Here is a 17,111-nt window from a genome sequence, read left to right as displayed (position 1 = left end):
GTAAGGAAGTCTTGCTACAATTGTACAGGGCCTTGGTGAGACCACACCTGGAGTACTGTGCACAGTTTGGGTCTCCTGTGCAAGGTTCACCAGACTGATTCCTGGGATGGGAGGGCTGTCCTATGATGAGAGATTGTGTGGAATGGGCCGATACTCTCTGAAGTTTAGAAGAATGAGAGGTAATCTCATTGAAACATACAAGATTCTGAGGGGGATTGACAGGAATAATGCAGGGAGGATGTTTCCCCCGGGCTGGGGAGTCTAGAACCAGGGGTCACAGTCTCAGGATAAGGGGTCGGCCATTTAGGACTGAGATGAGGAGGAATTTCTTCACTCAGAGGGTGGTGAATCTTTGGAATTCTCTGCCCCAGAGGGCTGTGGAGGCTCAGTCTCTGAATATATTCAAGGCTGAGATCGATAGATATTTAGACTCGGGGGGAAATCGAGGGATATGGGGATCAGGTGGGAAAGAGGAGTTGAGGTCAAAGATCAGCCATGATCTTATTGAATGACGGAGCAGGCTCGAGGGACCGAATGGCCGACTCCTGCTCCTAATTCTTATATTATGTTCTTATTGCCCATCCCTTTGCCCTTGAGAAGGTGGTGGTGAGCCGCCTTCTTGAACCGCTGCAGTCCGTGTGGTGAAGGTGCTCCCAGTGCGGTTAGGGAGGGAGTTCCAGGATTTTGATCCAGTGACAATGAAGGAACGGCCGATATAGTTCCGTGAGGATAGTGATGGCACCGGCTTTACGCAATGAGATGTAGCCCATGACTTTGCTTTGGGACGTCTGGTGGTTGTGAAAGGCGCTATAGAAAGCCAAGTCTTTCTTTCTTCTTTCAGGCCTTGCCCTGAGTTTGGGGGGGTGGGGGGTGGGGGCAGGGGATGGGAGACTCCGGGCTCTGTCCAAACTTGACCCAAGCAGGCTCCAGTATTCCGTGCCCCCAAAGCCCAGTCCAATGGCTATGCGGCCCACGGTGGAGGCTAGTTGGAGGAAGGTCCTACTGCGGCTGACTGGAGTTGGATGGCGGAGTTCGATGGGTTGACCCATTCTGCACCTGCCCCCCGCCCGCCTATCTCCTTACCTCGAGGATGTCGGAGTTGGTACGGCTCTCGTGGGGCTCGCTGTACTCGGTGTACTTGAGCAGCACTCGGTCCATGTCGGTGCTGGCGTACTGGAAGAGTCGGTTGGTGCTGTTGAAGATGATGAGGGCGATCTCGCAGTCGCACAGAACGCTCAGCTCATACGCCTTCTTCATCAGGCCAAACTTCCGCTTCGTGAAGGTCACCTGCCAGGGGGGAAAGGTCAAAGGTCAGCAGAATTCGGGTGGGGGGGGGGGGGGGGGGGGGAGAGGAAGAGAGAGAAGCCAGACGTAAATCGGTGATGTTATCGTCAAGGCAACAGAACTCGCCCCCAGCAGTGCAATTCACCCAAAATAACTGAATCATTCTTCTTTAAGTGAAATGCAGGTTCACGTGACCCCTTCCCCCACCCTTGATGTCGGTAAAATAAAGAGTTCCTGGGATGTGGGCGTCGCTGGCAAGGCCACCATTTATTGCCCATCCCTAATTGCCCCTTGAGAAGGTGGTGGTGAGCCGCCTTCTTGAACCGCTGCAGTCCGTGTGGTGAAGGTGCTCCCACAGTGCTGTTAGGGAGGGAGTTCCAGCTTATTATTGTTTTTCGTAGCGATTGGACACGTGAAGGGCTCGCTGGGCCATTTCAGAGGGGTTGGGTTTGGAGTCACATATCGGCCAGACCGGGTAAGGACGGCAGATTTCCTTCCCTAAAGGGACATCAGTGAACCAGACAGGTTTTTCCAACAACCCAGTAGTTCCATGGTCACCATTACTGACACTGGCTTTTTATTCCAGATTTATTTAATTAACTGAATTTAAATTCCCCAGCTGCCATGGGGGGATTTGAACCCATGTCTCCGGATCATTGGTCCAGGCCTCGGGATTACTGGCCCAGTAACAGAACCTCTCTGCTGCCCTACCCCTAGCCTCCTGTGGTACTGCACCATGCACAGAGGGATCAGCAACACCTTGCATTTAAGTGGCGCCTTTAGCTGGGTACAACATCCCACGGCATTCACCGGAGCGCCAATCACCGATCACTATTCGCCAGGTCCTGCTGCAAAATATATTCGTGGGGACATCAAGGTTAGGATTGTAACCTCACTGTGATTCATCGCACAGTGGAATAGGAAACTTTGAACTTATGTAGGATTTTACCGCATCTCAGAAATATCTCAAAAATTGTGGTTGATATTTGCAACAAAAAAAAGTACATTTATATAGCGCCTTTCACAGCCATCGGATGCCTCAAAGCGCCTTACAGCCAATGAAGTACTTTTTGAGGTGTAGTTACTGCCAATTAGCGCACAGCAAGCTCCCACAAACAGCAATGAGATAATGACCAGATAATCTGTTTTAGTGATGTTGATTGAGGGATAAATATTGGCCCCAGGACACCGGGGAGAACTCCCCTGCTCTTCTTCGAAATGGTGCTGTGGGATGTTTTACGTCCACCTGAGAGAGCAGACGGGGCCTCGGTTTAACGTCTGATCTGAAAGATGGCACCTCTGACAGTGCGGGGCTCCCTCAGCACTGCCCCTCCGACAGTGCGGGGCTCCCTCAGCACTGCCCCTCCGACAGTGCGGGGCTCCCTCAGCACTGCCCCTCCGACAGTGCGGGGCTCCCTCAGCACTGCCCCTCCGACAGTGCGGGGCTCCCTCAGCACTGCCCCTCCGACAGTGCGGGGCTCCCTCAGCACTGCCCCTCCGACAGTGCGGGGCTCCCTCAGCACTGCCCCTCCGACAGTGCGGGGCTCCCTCAGCACTGCACTGGGAGTGTCAGCCTGGATTTTGTGCTCAAGTCTCTGGAGTGGGGCTTGAACCCACGACCTTCTGACTCAGAGCGGGGAGAGTGTGACTCCATCTGAGCCATGGTTGAGAGATGCTGCCAGCTCAGATACTAATTAGCAGTTATTAATCAGTGAAAGCACAGCTCGCTATTCAGCCTGAATAGCCTTCTGACACTCACTGTCTAGTCCGTTGAATGACGAAGGGTCACTTGGACAAGGGATGAAAGCGCGCCAGTGGCCATGGAACTGTGCCCCAAAGTGAGTCACCTCCTTCAGGAGGGGAGGGAAAAAACCCGAACAACAGCAACTCGCTCAACTTGAAAAGTTTTCAGCTTCTGTTGCACTGTCTCCATGTGGGAGGGCAAAGATATTACAACACCTCGGACTTTAAATATTTGAAGGGGAGAAATGAGCAGGGCAATGGGAAGGAGCAGGGCGAGACACTAAGTGGTTAGCTCTTTCACAGAGCCATCACTGGTACGCTGGGCCAAATGGCCTCATTCTCTGCTGTAACTCAGACCGTCTATTTCCACCTCCGTAACATCGCCCGTCTCCACCCCTGCCTCAGCTCATCCGCTGCTGAAACCCTCATCCGTGCCTTTGTTACCTCCAGACTTGACTATTCCAACACACTCCTGGCCGGCCTCCCACATTCTACCCTACATAAACTAGAGGTGATCCAAAACTCAGCTGCCCGTGTCCTAACTCGCACCGAGTCCCACTCACCCATCACCCCCTGTGCTCACTGACCTACATTGACACCCGGTTAAGCAATGCCGCGATTTCAAAATTCTCATCTTTATTTTCAAATCCCTCCATGGCCTCGTCCCTCCCTATCTCTGTAATCTCCTCCAGCCCCACAACTCCCAGAGATGTCTGCGATCCTCTAATTCTGCCCTCCTGAGAATCCCTGATTATAATCGCTCCACCATCGGTGGCCGTGCCTTCTGTTGCCTGGGTCCCAAGCTCTGGAACTCCCTCTACCTCTCTACCTCTCTACCTCTCTACCTCTCTACCTCTCTACCTCTCTACCTCTCTACCTCTCTACCTCTCTACCTCTCTTTCCTCCTTCAAGACGCTTCTTAAAACCGACCTCTTTGACCCAGCTTTCGGTCACCTGCGCTAATTTCTCCTTATGTGGCTCGGTGTCAAATTTTTATCTCATTATACTCCTGTGACACGCCTTGGGACGTTTCACTACATTAAAGGCGCTATATAAATACAGGTTGTTGTATTGCTGCAAGATTCTATGATAGGTTTTGTAAACATTAGATGAATGGGTGAAAACCTGCCACAATGAAGGAGATGGATTCTCCTCTGCGTGCACTCTCACAATCTCACACTTTGACGAGGTGACAAAGAGACATTAACACAATGGGCTGGCACCAGACCACAAGGCCCCTGGCAGGGTGGCTGCGGCTTTGCACGTACAACAGTGGCCCGATGGCACAGACTGCACGGGTCCAACTCTGTGCTCTTGCTCCCGTGCAGCGCCTGCATCAACTGGTGTGCTTCAGACACCCAGGCAACCCTTCCCCTGCGTCTCGGAGAGGAGCGGAGGGCAACAGAATCCCTTGTATTTAAATCAATACCTACAGCATCAATGAATTGAAAAAGCTCAGTAACCTCCTGCAGCTACAACCCTCCGACATCGCGGCATTTCTCCAATCCTGGCCTCTTGTACGTCCCCTATTTTAATCGTTTTCCACCATTGGTGGCCGTGCCTTCAGCTGCTGAGGCCCTAATCTCTGGAAATCCCTCCCTAACTCTCTTTCCTCCTTCAAGACGCTCCTTAAAACTGACCTCTTTGACCAAGCTTTTGGTCGCCTGTCCCAATATCTCCTTATGTGGCTTGGTGTCACATTTTGTCTGATTATGGTCCTGTGAAGCAGCTTGGGACGTTTTACTTTGTTAAAGAAAGAAAGACTTGCATTTATATAGCACCTTTCTCGACCACCGAACGTCTCAAAGCGCTTTACAGCCAATGAAGTACTTTCAGAGTGTAGTCACTGTTGTAATGTGGGAAACACAGCAGCTAATTTGCGCACAGCAAGCTCCCACACACAGTAATGTGATAATGATCAGATAATCTGTTTTTTTATGTTATGTTGATTGAGGATAACTCCCCTGAAATAGTGCCGTGGGATCTTTTACGTCCACCTGAGAGAGCAGACGGGGCCTCGGTTTAATGTCGCATCCCAGAGAACGAGAGTTCAAATCCAGCCACGGCAGTTTGAGAATCTGAATTCAGTTTCATAAAAGATCTCTCTGGAAATAAAGTGACCATGAAGCCATTGGATTGTCTTAAAAGCTAGAATCCGAGAACGGTTACAGCACAGAAGGAGGCCATTCGGCCCGTCGAGCCCGTGCCGGCTCTCTGCAAGAGCCCCTCAGTCAGTCCCCCTCCCCTGCCCTTCCCCCCAGCCCGGCAAATTTATTTCCTTCAGATATTTATCCAACTCCCTTTTGAAAGCCGCGATGGAGTCTGCCTCCAGCACCCTCTCAGGCAGCGCATTCCAGATCCTAACCACTCGCTGCGTAAAAACATTTTCCCTTGTGTCGCCTTTGGTTCTTCTGCCAATCGCCTGAAATCTGTGTCCTCTGGTTCCCGACCCTTCCACCAATGGGAACAGTCTCTCTCTATCGACTCTGTCCAGGTCCTTCAGGATTTTGAACTGGGAATGAACCTGCCGACCTTGCCCTGCCTGGGCCTACGTGTGACTCCAGTCCCACACTAGGGGGGTGAAATTCGCTGGGACAGCGCCCCCCCCCCACGAGGGTCGGAACAGAGGCGCGAAAGGGTTTGCAGCCGCGAGCATCAGCAGTCGCACCACTCAGTAAATTCCGTGTGCCTGTACCAGCGGGGCAGAGTATCATCGGCCGGGAGCGGAGGGCCGTTGTGTGCAACACTCCCGGTATCGAAGCACTTTCAAAACTTGAGCTGCAACAGTTGCGCCTCCTAGTGACCCCGCCAGAGAAGGCTGGCATGCGGAGCTGCCCCGGGGCACAAAGGGAATTACGCGAGATTCATGGTTACTTTTACAAATGGCCTTCATTTGGGGTGAGTAATGTATCAGGAATGTTTTTTTTTTTTTGCAGTGACGCCTCTCTCAGGGCACTACGGAGCCGGTTCCTTAACACGGGATATTCGGTTGCTCACCTGGCCCAGTGCCCTGAGAGAAGTGTGGGACGCTTCCCTTAGTGCTTCGCCCCACTCTCAGGGTGCAAACACTGAATGTTTTGCCTGTCGACGCAAACCATTTTCCGGCACTAAATTTAGCCACTGCCCGACATTAACATCTTAAAAAAACCTTCAGCCGAATTCCCAGCCCGAGGACCCTTAGCTGCTCTGTGAAGCGGCCTCGCGAGCCATACCAGCAATTCATGACGGAGGCCCACCACCCTGTAGCTCCCGCACTGCCGGCCCGCCAACAGGTACAGCCGCGCTGTGTGGTATTTAAAGGGGCCGCTCCAGCCCTTAAAGGGGCCGCGCCACAAAATAAAACCAAAGGGAACATTGCCCACCAACATCTTTTAAGGCAACTACGGGATGCACAACCAACATCGGTCGTTACCAGCGATGCTCGCAGCCCAAGAACGAATACAAATAAAATTAAATTGCTCTGTATCGCCTGCGAGGAGCACTCTCTGAGCGACAGTGTGAATTTACGCATTTAAGAAAATTGGTTGAATATTGAATAAAAATGGGGCCGAAACCGATACTTTGATGAGAACACCAGATGCCAAAGATAGCCAACAGAAACCAGAGACAGCACACATGGGGAGCGATTCCCCACGCGTGGGAATTCACCTATCAGAAGCTCCGACTGCCTCACAACTGGACCGAACAGGCACTGACTCGTCGGTCTTGTGACCTGCTGACTCACAACCAGATATTAGGCAAATCTTATGCAAATTTATTTTTAAAATTGATTTGAAAGCAGTGGGCAGTTCCTGGGGGGGGGGGGGGGGGGCGGGAGGAGGTGACCTTGGGCCAAAAGAGCATTCAGAGAAATAGAACGACTTGCATTTATATAGCACCTTTCACGACCACCGGACGTCCCAAAGCGCTTTACAGCCAATGAAGTACTTTTGGAGTGTAGTCACTGTTGTAATGTGGGAAACGCAGCAGCCAATTTGTGCACAGCAAGATCCCACAAACAGCAATGTGATAATGACCAGATAATCTACTTTGGTGATGTTGGTTGAGGGATAAATATTGGCCCCAGGACACCGGGGAGAACTCCCCTGCTCTTCTTTGAAATAGTGCCCTGGGATCTTTTATGTCCCCCTGAGAGAGCAGACGGGGCCCTCCGTCTAACATCTCATGTAAAAGATGTTTTTTAAAAAAAATTAATTCCGGGATGTGGGCGTCGCTGGCAAGGCCGGCATTTATTGCCCATCCCTAATTGCCCCTTGAGAAGGTGGTGGTGAGCCGCCTTCTTGAACCACTGCAGTCCCGTGTGGTGAAGGTGTTCCCACAGTGCTGTTGGGGAGGGAGTTCCAGGATTGTGACCCAGCGACGATGAAGGAACGGCCGATATATTTCCGAGTCAGGATGGTGTGTGACTGGGAGGGGAACATAAGAACATAAGAAATAGGAGCAGGAGTCGGCCATTCGGCCCCTCGAGCCTGCTCCGCCATTCAATAAGATCATGGACTCAGCTCCACTTCCCCGCCCGCTCCCCATAACCCTTTACTCCCTTATTGCTCAAAAATCTGTCCATCTCCGCCTTAAATATATTTAAGGTGCTGCCGAAGAAGCCTTGGCGAGTTGTACTCACTGCTGTAATGCGGGAAACTCAGAGGTCAATTTGCGCACAGCAAGCTCTCGCTGACAGGCAGCCGAGTGTCGGCCGAGAGTGTTCGACCGTGGATGGCATCCCGCGACATCCACATTTTGCAGCAGGAGCAACTGGATGGGGGAAATCGGGGGGGAACAGGGGGGGGCCCAAAGATCTCTGGTTGTTTCTTTCTCACTCCCCAGAGCCCTCGTGCCCAAGTCCTGTGGCTGTGCCACTGATGATCCAACAGAGGCAAGAGGAGAAACCCTGGCGATGTTCTGGCCGTTTAATCCTCACCTCGACTACTCCAACGCTCTCCTGGCCGGCCTTCCACATCCTACCCTCTAAACGTGAGCTCATCTAAAACTCAGCTGCCCCGTGTCCTAACTCACACCAAGTCCCACTCACCCATCACCCCCTGTGCCCACTGACCCGTGTCCTAACTCACACCCAGTCCCACTCACCCATCACCCCCTGTGCTCACTGACCCCGTGTCCTAACTCACACCCAGTCCCACTCACCCATCACCCCCTGTGCTCACTGACCCCGTGTCCTAACTCGCACTGAGTCCCACTCACCCATCACCCCCTGTGCTCACTGACCCCGTGTCCTAACTCACACCCAGTCCCACTCACCCTTCACCCCCTGTGTCCCGTGTCCTAACTCACACCCAGTCCCACTCACCCATCACCCCCTGTGCTCGCTGACCCGTGTCCTAACTCACACCCAGTCCCACTCACCCATCACCCCCTGTGCTCACTGCCCCGTGTCCTAACTCACACCCAGTCCCACTCACCCATCACCCCCTGTGCTCAGTGACCCGTGTCCTAACTCACACCCAGTCCCACTCACCCATCACCCCCTGTGCTCACTGCCCCGTGTCCTAACTCACACCCAGTCCCACTCACCCATCACCCCCTGTGCCCACTGACCCGTGTCCTAACTCACACCCAGTCCCACTCACCCATCACCCCCTGTGCTCACTGCCCCGTGTCCTAACTCACACCGAGTCCCACTCACCCATCATCCCCTGTGCTCGCTGACCTACATTGGCTCCCGGTTAAGCAACGCCTCGATTTTAAAATTCTCTTCCTTGTTTTCAAACCCCTCCATGACCTCGCCTCTCCCTATCTCTGTAATCTCCTCCAGCCCCACAACCCCCCGAGATGTCTGTGTTCCTCTAATTCTGCCCTCCTGAGCATCCCTGATTATAATCGCTCCACCATCGGTGGCCGTACCTTCTGTTGCCTGGGCCCCAAGCTCTGGAACTCCCTCCCTAAACCTCTCCGCCTCTCTACCTCTCTACCTCTCTTTCCTCCTTCAAGACGCTCCTTAAAACCAACCTCTTTGACCAAGCTTTTGCTTATCTGCCGTAATATCAGTGTCAAATTTTGTTTGTTAACAAAATTTCCCGTGAAGCACCTTGGTACGTCTTATTATGTAGAAGGCGCTATATGAATGCAAGGTGTTGTGTGGGGAGTACATTGGGCGGTGCGCTCGCCAGCGGATCCATGGAAGGAGCTGGTAAATTGGTAATTATTATTCTTAAATCAACCCGAGTCTAAATATAAGATAGTCACTAATAAACCCAATGGGGAATTCAGGAGAAACCTCTTCACCCAGAGAGGGGGGAGAATGTGGGACTCACTGCCACAGGGAGGGCTCGAGGCGAATAGTATCTGTCGTGTATATAACCACAATGTAACACCACTGTATCACTGTATACACTCAACCTAGATGCACACCTTGAACACAAGGGGTGAACTTGTGGGAGACACCCCTCACCTGATCACACAGGTATAAAAAGGGAGGTCCTACACAGGGTCATCGTTTTTTGGAGTCCTGTGAATAAAGAGTTAAGGTCACAGAGTGACCTTGTCCCCAGAATGTGCCTCGTGTGGTTTCATACTGTAGAGTAAGGACTTTACATTGGCGACGAGAAACGGGAATTCACGACCCACGAGAATGGCCACCGGTAGCACAGAGGAACGGTACTGTGTCGGGGAAGACTGGGACGATTTTGTCGGGAGGCTTCAGCAAAGCTTCATTATGAAAGACTGGCTGGGGGATGTAACGGCCGACAAGCGAAGGGCTCATCTCCTGACCAGCTGCGGACCAAAGACTTACGCGCTCATGAAGGACTTACTAGCACCCGAAAAGCCGGCGGACAAAACCTTTGAAGAACTTAGCAAACTGATCGGGGAGCACCTCAAACCAGCGAGTAGCATACACATGGCCCGACACAGATTCTACACCCACCGACGTCGTGAAGGACAGAGCATACCGGACTTTATAGTGGACCTCCGGCGTTTGGCCAGCCTCTAAGTTCACAGACGCCTGCAGGGGGGAGATGCCAAGGGACTTCTTCATCGAGGGTATCGGTCATGCGGGAATTTTCCATACATTAATTGAGACCAAGGATTTGACCTTGGAAGCGGCGGTGTTGATAGCTCAAACTTTCATGGCGGGGGAGGAAGAGACGAAAATAATATACGCGCGCAATTCTGCCTCTAACGCGGCGATGGATCAGGGAGTCAACATCATCAATGCGACTCAGAGCCCCGCAGGCAGGCAGGGGCAGTCCGACACTCCCCAGGCAGCAATAGACCCCAGAGCAGGACTTTAACAGAGACAATGGCAGGCTGAGCGGACATTCCTAGGACTGTTGAACTATTTTGGGAACTTTCTGCCGAAATTGAGCACGTTGTTGGAGCCGCTACACGTGCTCCTGCGTAAGGGTTGCGATTGGTTTTGGGGGGACTGTCAGGAACAGGCTTTGGATCGGGCGCGAAACCTACTTTGTTCAAACAAGTTTTTGACCCTGTACGACCCCTGTAAAAAAATTGGTTCTGACATGTGATGCATCGTCCTATTGGGTTGGGTGCGTGTTGCAGCAGGGCAATGCTGAGGGTCAACTACAACCTGTGGCTTATGCCTCCAGGTCGCTCTCTCAAGCAGAACAGGGATATGGGATGGTCGAGAAGGAAGCGCTTGCATGTGTCTATGCTGTAAAAAAAATGCATCAGTACCTCTTCAGTAGGAAGTTTGAATTAGAGACGGACCAGAAGCCATTAACATCCCTGTTGTCAGACAGCAAGGCTATCAATGCCAACGCATCAGCTCGCATACAGCGATGGGCTCTCACGCTAGCGGCCTATGACTACTCTATCCGGCACCAGCCCGGCACTGAAAATTGCGCTGACGCGCTCAGCAGGCTCCCACTGGCCACCACTGAGGGGGCAGCGGAGCAAAGCGCCGAGATGGTCATGGCTGTCGATGCCTTTGACTGCGCAGGTTCCCCCATCACAGCCCGCCAGTCCTTGCGGTCAGCCCGGACAGGCCGGAATCACCACAGGTGACAGACATTCACATCAGTGTCCAACAACCAGGGCCCCAACTGCGGTGCTCCATAAGGGAGCGTAGACCACCTGACAGACTAAACCTATGATCCCAATAAGACTTGGGGGGGGGGGGGGGGGGGGTGATGTCATGTATGTAACCACAATGTAACACCACTGTATCACTGTATACACTCAACCTAGATGCACACCTTGACCACAAGGGGTGAACTTGGGGGAGACACGCCTTACCTGATCACACAGGTATAAAAAGAGAGGTCCCACGCAGGGTCATGGCTTTTTGTGAATAAAGAGTTCAGGTCACAGAGTGATCTTGTCCCCAGAATGTGCCTCGTGTGGTTTCATACTGTAGAGTAAGGACTTTACAGTATCGATGTATTTAAGGGGAAGCTGGATAAAGACATGGGGGAGAAAGGAATAGAAGGATATGGTGATGGGGTGAGATGGAGAGGGGTGGGTGGGTGGGAGGGGGCTGGTGTGGAGCAGAAACCCCGACACGGAGCGGTGGGACTGAATGGCCTGTTTCTGGGCTGTAAAACTCTAGGCTGGACTTTACGGTCATTGCTGCCCGTTAGTGCCGCGGAGGGCTGGCACTGGTGGCGGTGAGCCCCGCTGGGATATTCGGGGCCGGTATCGGTGGGGCACGGAGCATTACCGCCCGGGGGAGGTGAGCCGGTGTGCAACGCCCCCTGGTTGCGACTCCGGCTCGATCCGTAGCGCTGCGTAGAGCGTCCCCTGGTGGGGGTGCCTGGGAAAGCGGGCAGCCCGAGCTGTAGCGGCCACAGTGAGGGAAGTAATGGCCACCTCGGGTAAGTGTGGTTGTTTTTTTACGAGTTATGTTGTGGTGGCATGGGCTGTGTATTGGGAATGTTTCTGGTGGATTGTTTTCTCACCCCACAGACCTCTCTTGGAGCGCTCCCGGGCCGGCTGTTTAGCTCAGGATTGTCCCGTGCTCAGCCGGCCTAGCGCCCCGAGAGAGATACACACAACGCCTCCCGTAGTGCCCCGCCCACACTCAGGGCCCCGTCCCCACACTCACACTCAGGGCCCCGCCCCCACACTCAGGGCCCCGCCCCCACACTCAGGGCCCCGCCCCCACACTCACTCAGGGCCCCGCCCCCACACTCACTCAGGGCCCCGCCCCCACACTCACTCAGGGCCCCGCCCACACACTCACTCAGGGCCCCGCCCACACTCACTCACACTCGGGGCTCCCCCCCCACACTCACACTCGGGGCTCCCCCCCCACACTCACAGCCCCGCCCCCACACTCACACTCGGGGCCCCGCCCCCACACTCACACGCAGGGCCCCGCCCCCACACTCAGGGCCCCGCCCCCACACCCACACGCGGGGCCCCGCCCCCACACGCGGGCCCCGCCCCCACACTCGGGGGTGGGGACACACACACACCAGCCCCCACACTCAGGGCCCCGCCCCCACACTCAGGGCCCCGCCCCCACACTCAGGGCCCGCCCCCACCAGCCCCCACACTCGGGGGTCCCCGCCCAATGTACAAACCGTTCCCAGGCAGTAGCAGGACTGCCCGCTGCCATCAACGCCCCAAAATCAGCAAAGCCGAAAACCCAGCCCCGTGATAAAAGTTATTGAGAGAGTTTCTTCCGTCACTTCAGTGTTCCCAGACCAGCAAAAAGGTGGAATTTCAACTGGGATCATGGAGCGATCTATTCTGGGAGGCTCCTGGGAGTTAACCTGACTAAAAGCTCCCTAATATGGTGACACTACCCCCTTTATCAGCAAGTCAGGGCATGACCCCTCTCTTCACAGAAATAGCAAGCTCTCGTTCCTGCATTGCTGAAAGCCTCTCGGCTGAGGCGAAGATTCCGGTTTTAGTTTTAGATTTATGTAGCAACCTGGGAATTCCGCCTCCGACCCTCACACCAACAGATGGCCAGCTTTCCCTCGGGTATCGTGGTGCCGGTCCGGGAAAACGCCTCCACTCTGCCGCTTCCCACAATTCCTGCACTCACCACCACCTTCCTTTGATCTATTGCCTCCCCCGACACCTGTCGTTGCCCCCCCGCACTACAACAGCAACAACTTGCATTTATATAGCGCCTTTAATGCAGTAAAACGTCCCAAGGTGCTTCACAAAAACGATTATCGAACAAGATCTGACACCGAGCCACATAAGGAGATATTAGGACAAGCGACCAAAAGTTTGGTCAAAGAGGGAGGTTTTAAGGAGCATCTTAGAGAGAGAGAGACAGAGACAGAGACAGAGACAGAGATAGAGACAGAGAGAGAGAGAGAGAGAGAGAGAGAGAGAGAGAGAGAGAGAGAGAGAGAGAGAGAGAGACACACAGAGAGGTTTAGGGAGGGAGTTCCAGAGCTTGGGGCCCAGGCAGCTGAAGGCACGGCCACCGATGGTGGGGCGATGGGAATCGGGGGATGCACAAGAGGCTAGAATTGGAGGAGTGCAGAGATCTCGGGGGGGCTGTGGGGCTGGCGGAGATTACAGAGATAGGGAGGGGCAAGGGCTATGGAGGGATTTGGAAACAAGGATAGGGGAATTTTGAAACCGGGGCAATAGGACGCAAGGGTTACCTGACCGATTGGCCAGAGGGCAAAGACATTCCTGATCATTAAGGCTGAGAAAACCAAAACCTAGGTTAGCCCAGTTTGCCTGCTTACATCTCCAGGTGACCACTGGCAGAATGGCAACAATGAACAAGCGATAGAATGGGAGTTGGATGCTGCTTTTAAAAATTGAGGGTGGGGGGGGAAACGATTTAAAAACTGTTGGCCACGTGCTGGGTGGGTCAGTCGGTGAATCCAGTGCCCAGTGTGGCACAGAGCCTTCTCGGGTCAAAGTCAGCTGGTGTTAGCTCTGGTATCTTGACAGGTGCCACCATTGACCCGAGGGGCCCTGGAATGGGAAGGGGAAGGGAACTGGCCCAGGTCCCTCCTACTCCTGATCGCTGCCTGGCTGGAGTGTGTAAGGGTGTGGATGTGATTCCCACCACTGCAGAATAGCTGGTCAACACTCACCGTCTGGCATTACCCATAAAATATTGGAGCCAACACCTCAGCAACAGAAAGGGTAGGGTAACTGGGCGGGGGTCAGTTGTGGCAGGGGTCAAGGTCGCACCACTCCTCTCCCCCCCCCCCCTCCCCCCCGGGGATTCCCATACCTGCCGATTCCGCTGGTCAACGATACGGGAGATCTGTATCTTCTTTCTCCCCATTTTTCACTCTCCACTCGTCTAACAATCTCGTCTTTGCGTTTCAAATCCAAGAACAGAACTGTTTTTTGGTCATCACCTGGGGGAGGGAAATGAATACACATTAATAGCATCTGTATTATACACACACACACATATAATATATATATATATATACACACACACACACATTATATATATAAAAATCTTATATCTGCACCTAGTTTGGTCTATAAAACCTTGCCACCTGTTGTCACATTCATAAATTCTTATTCACAATGCAAAAAGTCCATGTAAACAGGTCACGGTGTAATGACACCCTCCCTCCAGTGGCGGCGCAGAGAAACGGCGTATGGTGATACCACAATTCCCGGACTGGTGGCAAAACGCACATCAAACAGTCCATTTCACAGCAAACAGGATCTATTTACTCCGCCAACACAGAAATGCTGTCAGTGACGAGGATTGATTCTACGCACATAATTATTATGATGTCACTACCCTCCACTCACTATTTTTCGAGAGAGATCACCCTGCTTTTATTGGAGGTGTAATCACCCTGCTTGTGTTTGTTGTCGTTCAGAGACTCGTTTTAAATAGATTCTGTAGACTGCTTGATGTGGTGCACTGACTGCCCTCTGCCGTAAGCCCCACCCCGCCTTCAATGACTGACACTGTGGTGTGCTCTGGTCCAATCAAGTCTACTTCTCCACCTCCCAAATCGCTCCAAGTTTTGCTATTCAAGTACAAATAAGAATATCAAATTCAAAGCATTAAAGAGGGAAGGACAAAAGGTATGGCTTTTAAGTGGGGAATAAATGACATGTGTACACTTTGTCCCAATTTTCTCCGACCACTGACCCTGCTTCACCTGAAGGTGACGGATACCCAGCCCAGATCACCACAGTAACTTTACCCACATTAAATAAATGTTACTCCTTTATTTGAATGTGATTATTAACAGAAGCCACGTTAATAACTCGAGAGCAATTTGGAGAATGGGAGGGCGGGTTTCAAATTGGCAGCAATATCACCCATTGGTTGGATTTGATGCCAATTATTTTGTTTTTTGCTGCCTTGTTTGGTCGTTTGATGGTTGTGGATGATGATACAGAAAGAGTATATTCAAACTAGTAATCTTCAGTGCTCTTCAAAACCAGCACAGTCATTCTAGAGCTTAAAGAAAATAACTTATGGTTGCTGTGCCACGTAGCTCTACATTTATTTACAGGCCTCAGTGTACAAGCTTTACACAAAGTGATGCAACTCCGCCCGGGTTACTCGCCCTTATAGTTTTCCTTTCTGCCTCTCCCGACTCTCACTGGGGTCTGAGTTGTAGAATCTTACAGCACAGGAGGCCATTCGGCCCATCGTGCCTGTACTGGCTCATTGAAAAGCGATCCAATCAGTCCCACTCCCCCCGGATCTTTCCCCACAGCCCGGCACATTTTTCCCCTTCAAGTATTTATCCCGTTTGAAAGTTACTGTTGAATCTGCTCCCACTGCCCTTTCAGGCAGCGCGTTCCCGATCACAACAACTCCTCTCCTCCCCGAACAACACCGGTGGCCATGGACACTGGCTGCCCACCGTCCCATTGGGTGAGCTCCGATAGCCAATGTTGACCGTAGGGTGGGGGGGGTTTGCTGGACCATGCTTGCCAGCAGAGGTCACTGGACAGCGATCGGTAGCAGGATCTCCAGCCCATTTCCCCTCCCCAGGGACACAGCGACCCGAATGTTTAAGGGAAGTCTTGAGAAAAGACAGACTTGCAATTATATAGCACCTTTCACAACACCGGACGTCCCAACGCGCTTTACAGCCAATGAAGTACTTTGAGTGTAGTCACTGTTGTAATGTGGGAAACGCGCCGGCCAATTTGCGCACAGCAAGCTCCCACAAACAGAGTTATGATAATGATCGGATAATCTGTTTCCAGTGATGCACTGTCGGAGGTGCTGTCTTTCGGATGAGACGTTAAACCGAGGCCCCGTCTGCTCTCTCGGGAGGATGTAAAAGATTCCACGGCACTATTTCGAACAAGAGCAGGGAAGTTCTCCCCGGTGTCCTGGGGCCAATATTTATCCCTCAACCAACAATCACTAAAACAGATTATCTGGTCATTATCACATTGCTGTGTGTGGGAGCTTGCTGTGCGCAAATTGGCTGCCGCGTTTCCCACATTACAACAGTGACTACACTTCAAAAGTGTTTCACTGGCTGTAAACGTTTTGAGATGTCCAGTGGTCGTGAAAGGTGCTATATAAATGCAAGTCTTTCTTTCTTTAATCCCACTTCCCCGCTCTTTCCCCGACATTCCTGCATTTTTTTATCTTCCCAAGTATTTATCCAACTCCCTTTTGAAAACCATGATTGAAAACCGTTAGGATTCGGAACGCGCTGCTTCCACTGCCCTCTCAGGCAGCGCGTTCCGAATCCTAACCACTTGCTGCGTAATAAAAGATCTTTCTCGTGTCGCCTCGGGTTGTTTTGCCAATCGCCCTCAATCTGTGCCCTCTGATTACCGAGCCATTGGAACAGTCTCTTTATTTACTCTATTAAAACCATTCATGATTTTGATTACTTCGATCTAATCTCCTCTTAACCTTCTCTGCTCCAAGGAGAACAACCCCAGCTTCTCAGTCGATCTACATCAATGCAAGATGTCAGTGTTGTTGTTGATGAACAGATACAGCGGCAGAAAGAAAGCTCCATTCATGCAGCTTTTTACACACCCAGGCTCTGTCCCAGCTTTCGGTTCTCTCCGCTATGGGAAACTGTGGGGAGTGAGGTTGTTTGTTTGGCCAACGCTGAAATATTTGTGTGTGAACTGCAGCTCCTCCAGAAGCTCTCGAGGCTCAATTGCGTCAGAGAGGGAGAGACGGGGGAAGAGGGAGAAGGCAGATGCAGAGCCGTCATCCA

The 17,111-nt window shown here is 52.4% G+C and overlaps 1 protein-coding gene across 3 annotated transcripts in view; it reads right to left on the bottom strand.

Annotated features, from left to right (window-relative positions):
- The window catches only part of mef2b (myocyte enhancer factor 2b), a 140,156-nt gene that overhangs the window by 60,149 nt on the left and 62,896 nt on the right, over window positions 1–17,111 (bottom strand). For all 3 annotated transcript variants that reach the window (XM_070859540.1, XM_070859539.1, XM_070859541.1), the window contains exons 2-3: window positions 14,162–14,291; window positions 1,084–1,287 (exon numbers count right to left, since the gene is read on the bottom strand). In XM_070859540.1, coding sequence (XP_070715641.1) covers window positions 1,084–1,287; window positions 14,162–14,215 — 258 coding nt within the window. In that variant the 5' untranslated portion in view covers window positions 14,216–14,291. The remainder of the gene's footprint in view (window positions 1–1,083; window positions 1,288–14,161; window positions 14,292–17,111) is intronic.

The sequence above is a fragment of the Pristiophorus japonicus genome, chromosome 18 (assembly GCF_044704955.1).
Source record: "Pristiophorus japonicus isolate sPriJap1 chromosome 18, sPriJap1.hap1, whole genome shotgun sequence".
NCBI classification, from domain to species: Eukaryota; Metazoa; Chordata; class Chondrichthyes; family Pristiophoridae; genus Pristiophorus; species Pristiophorus japonicus.
The sequence above is the reverse complement of the archived record's forward strand: the minus strand, read 5'-3'. Positions and strand labels throughout refer to the sequence as shown.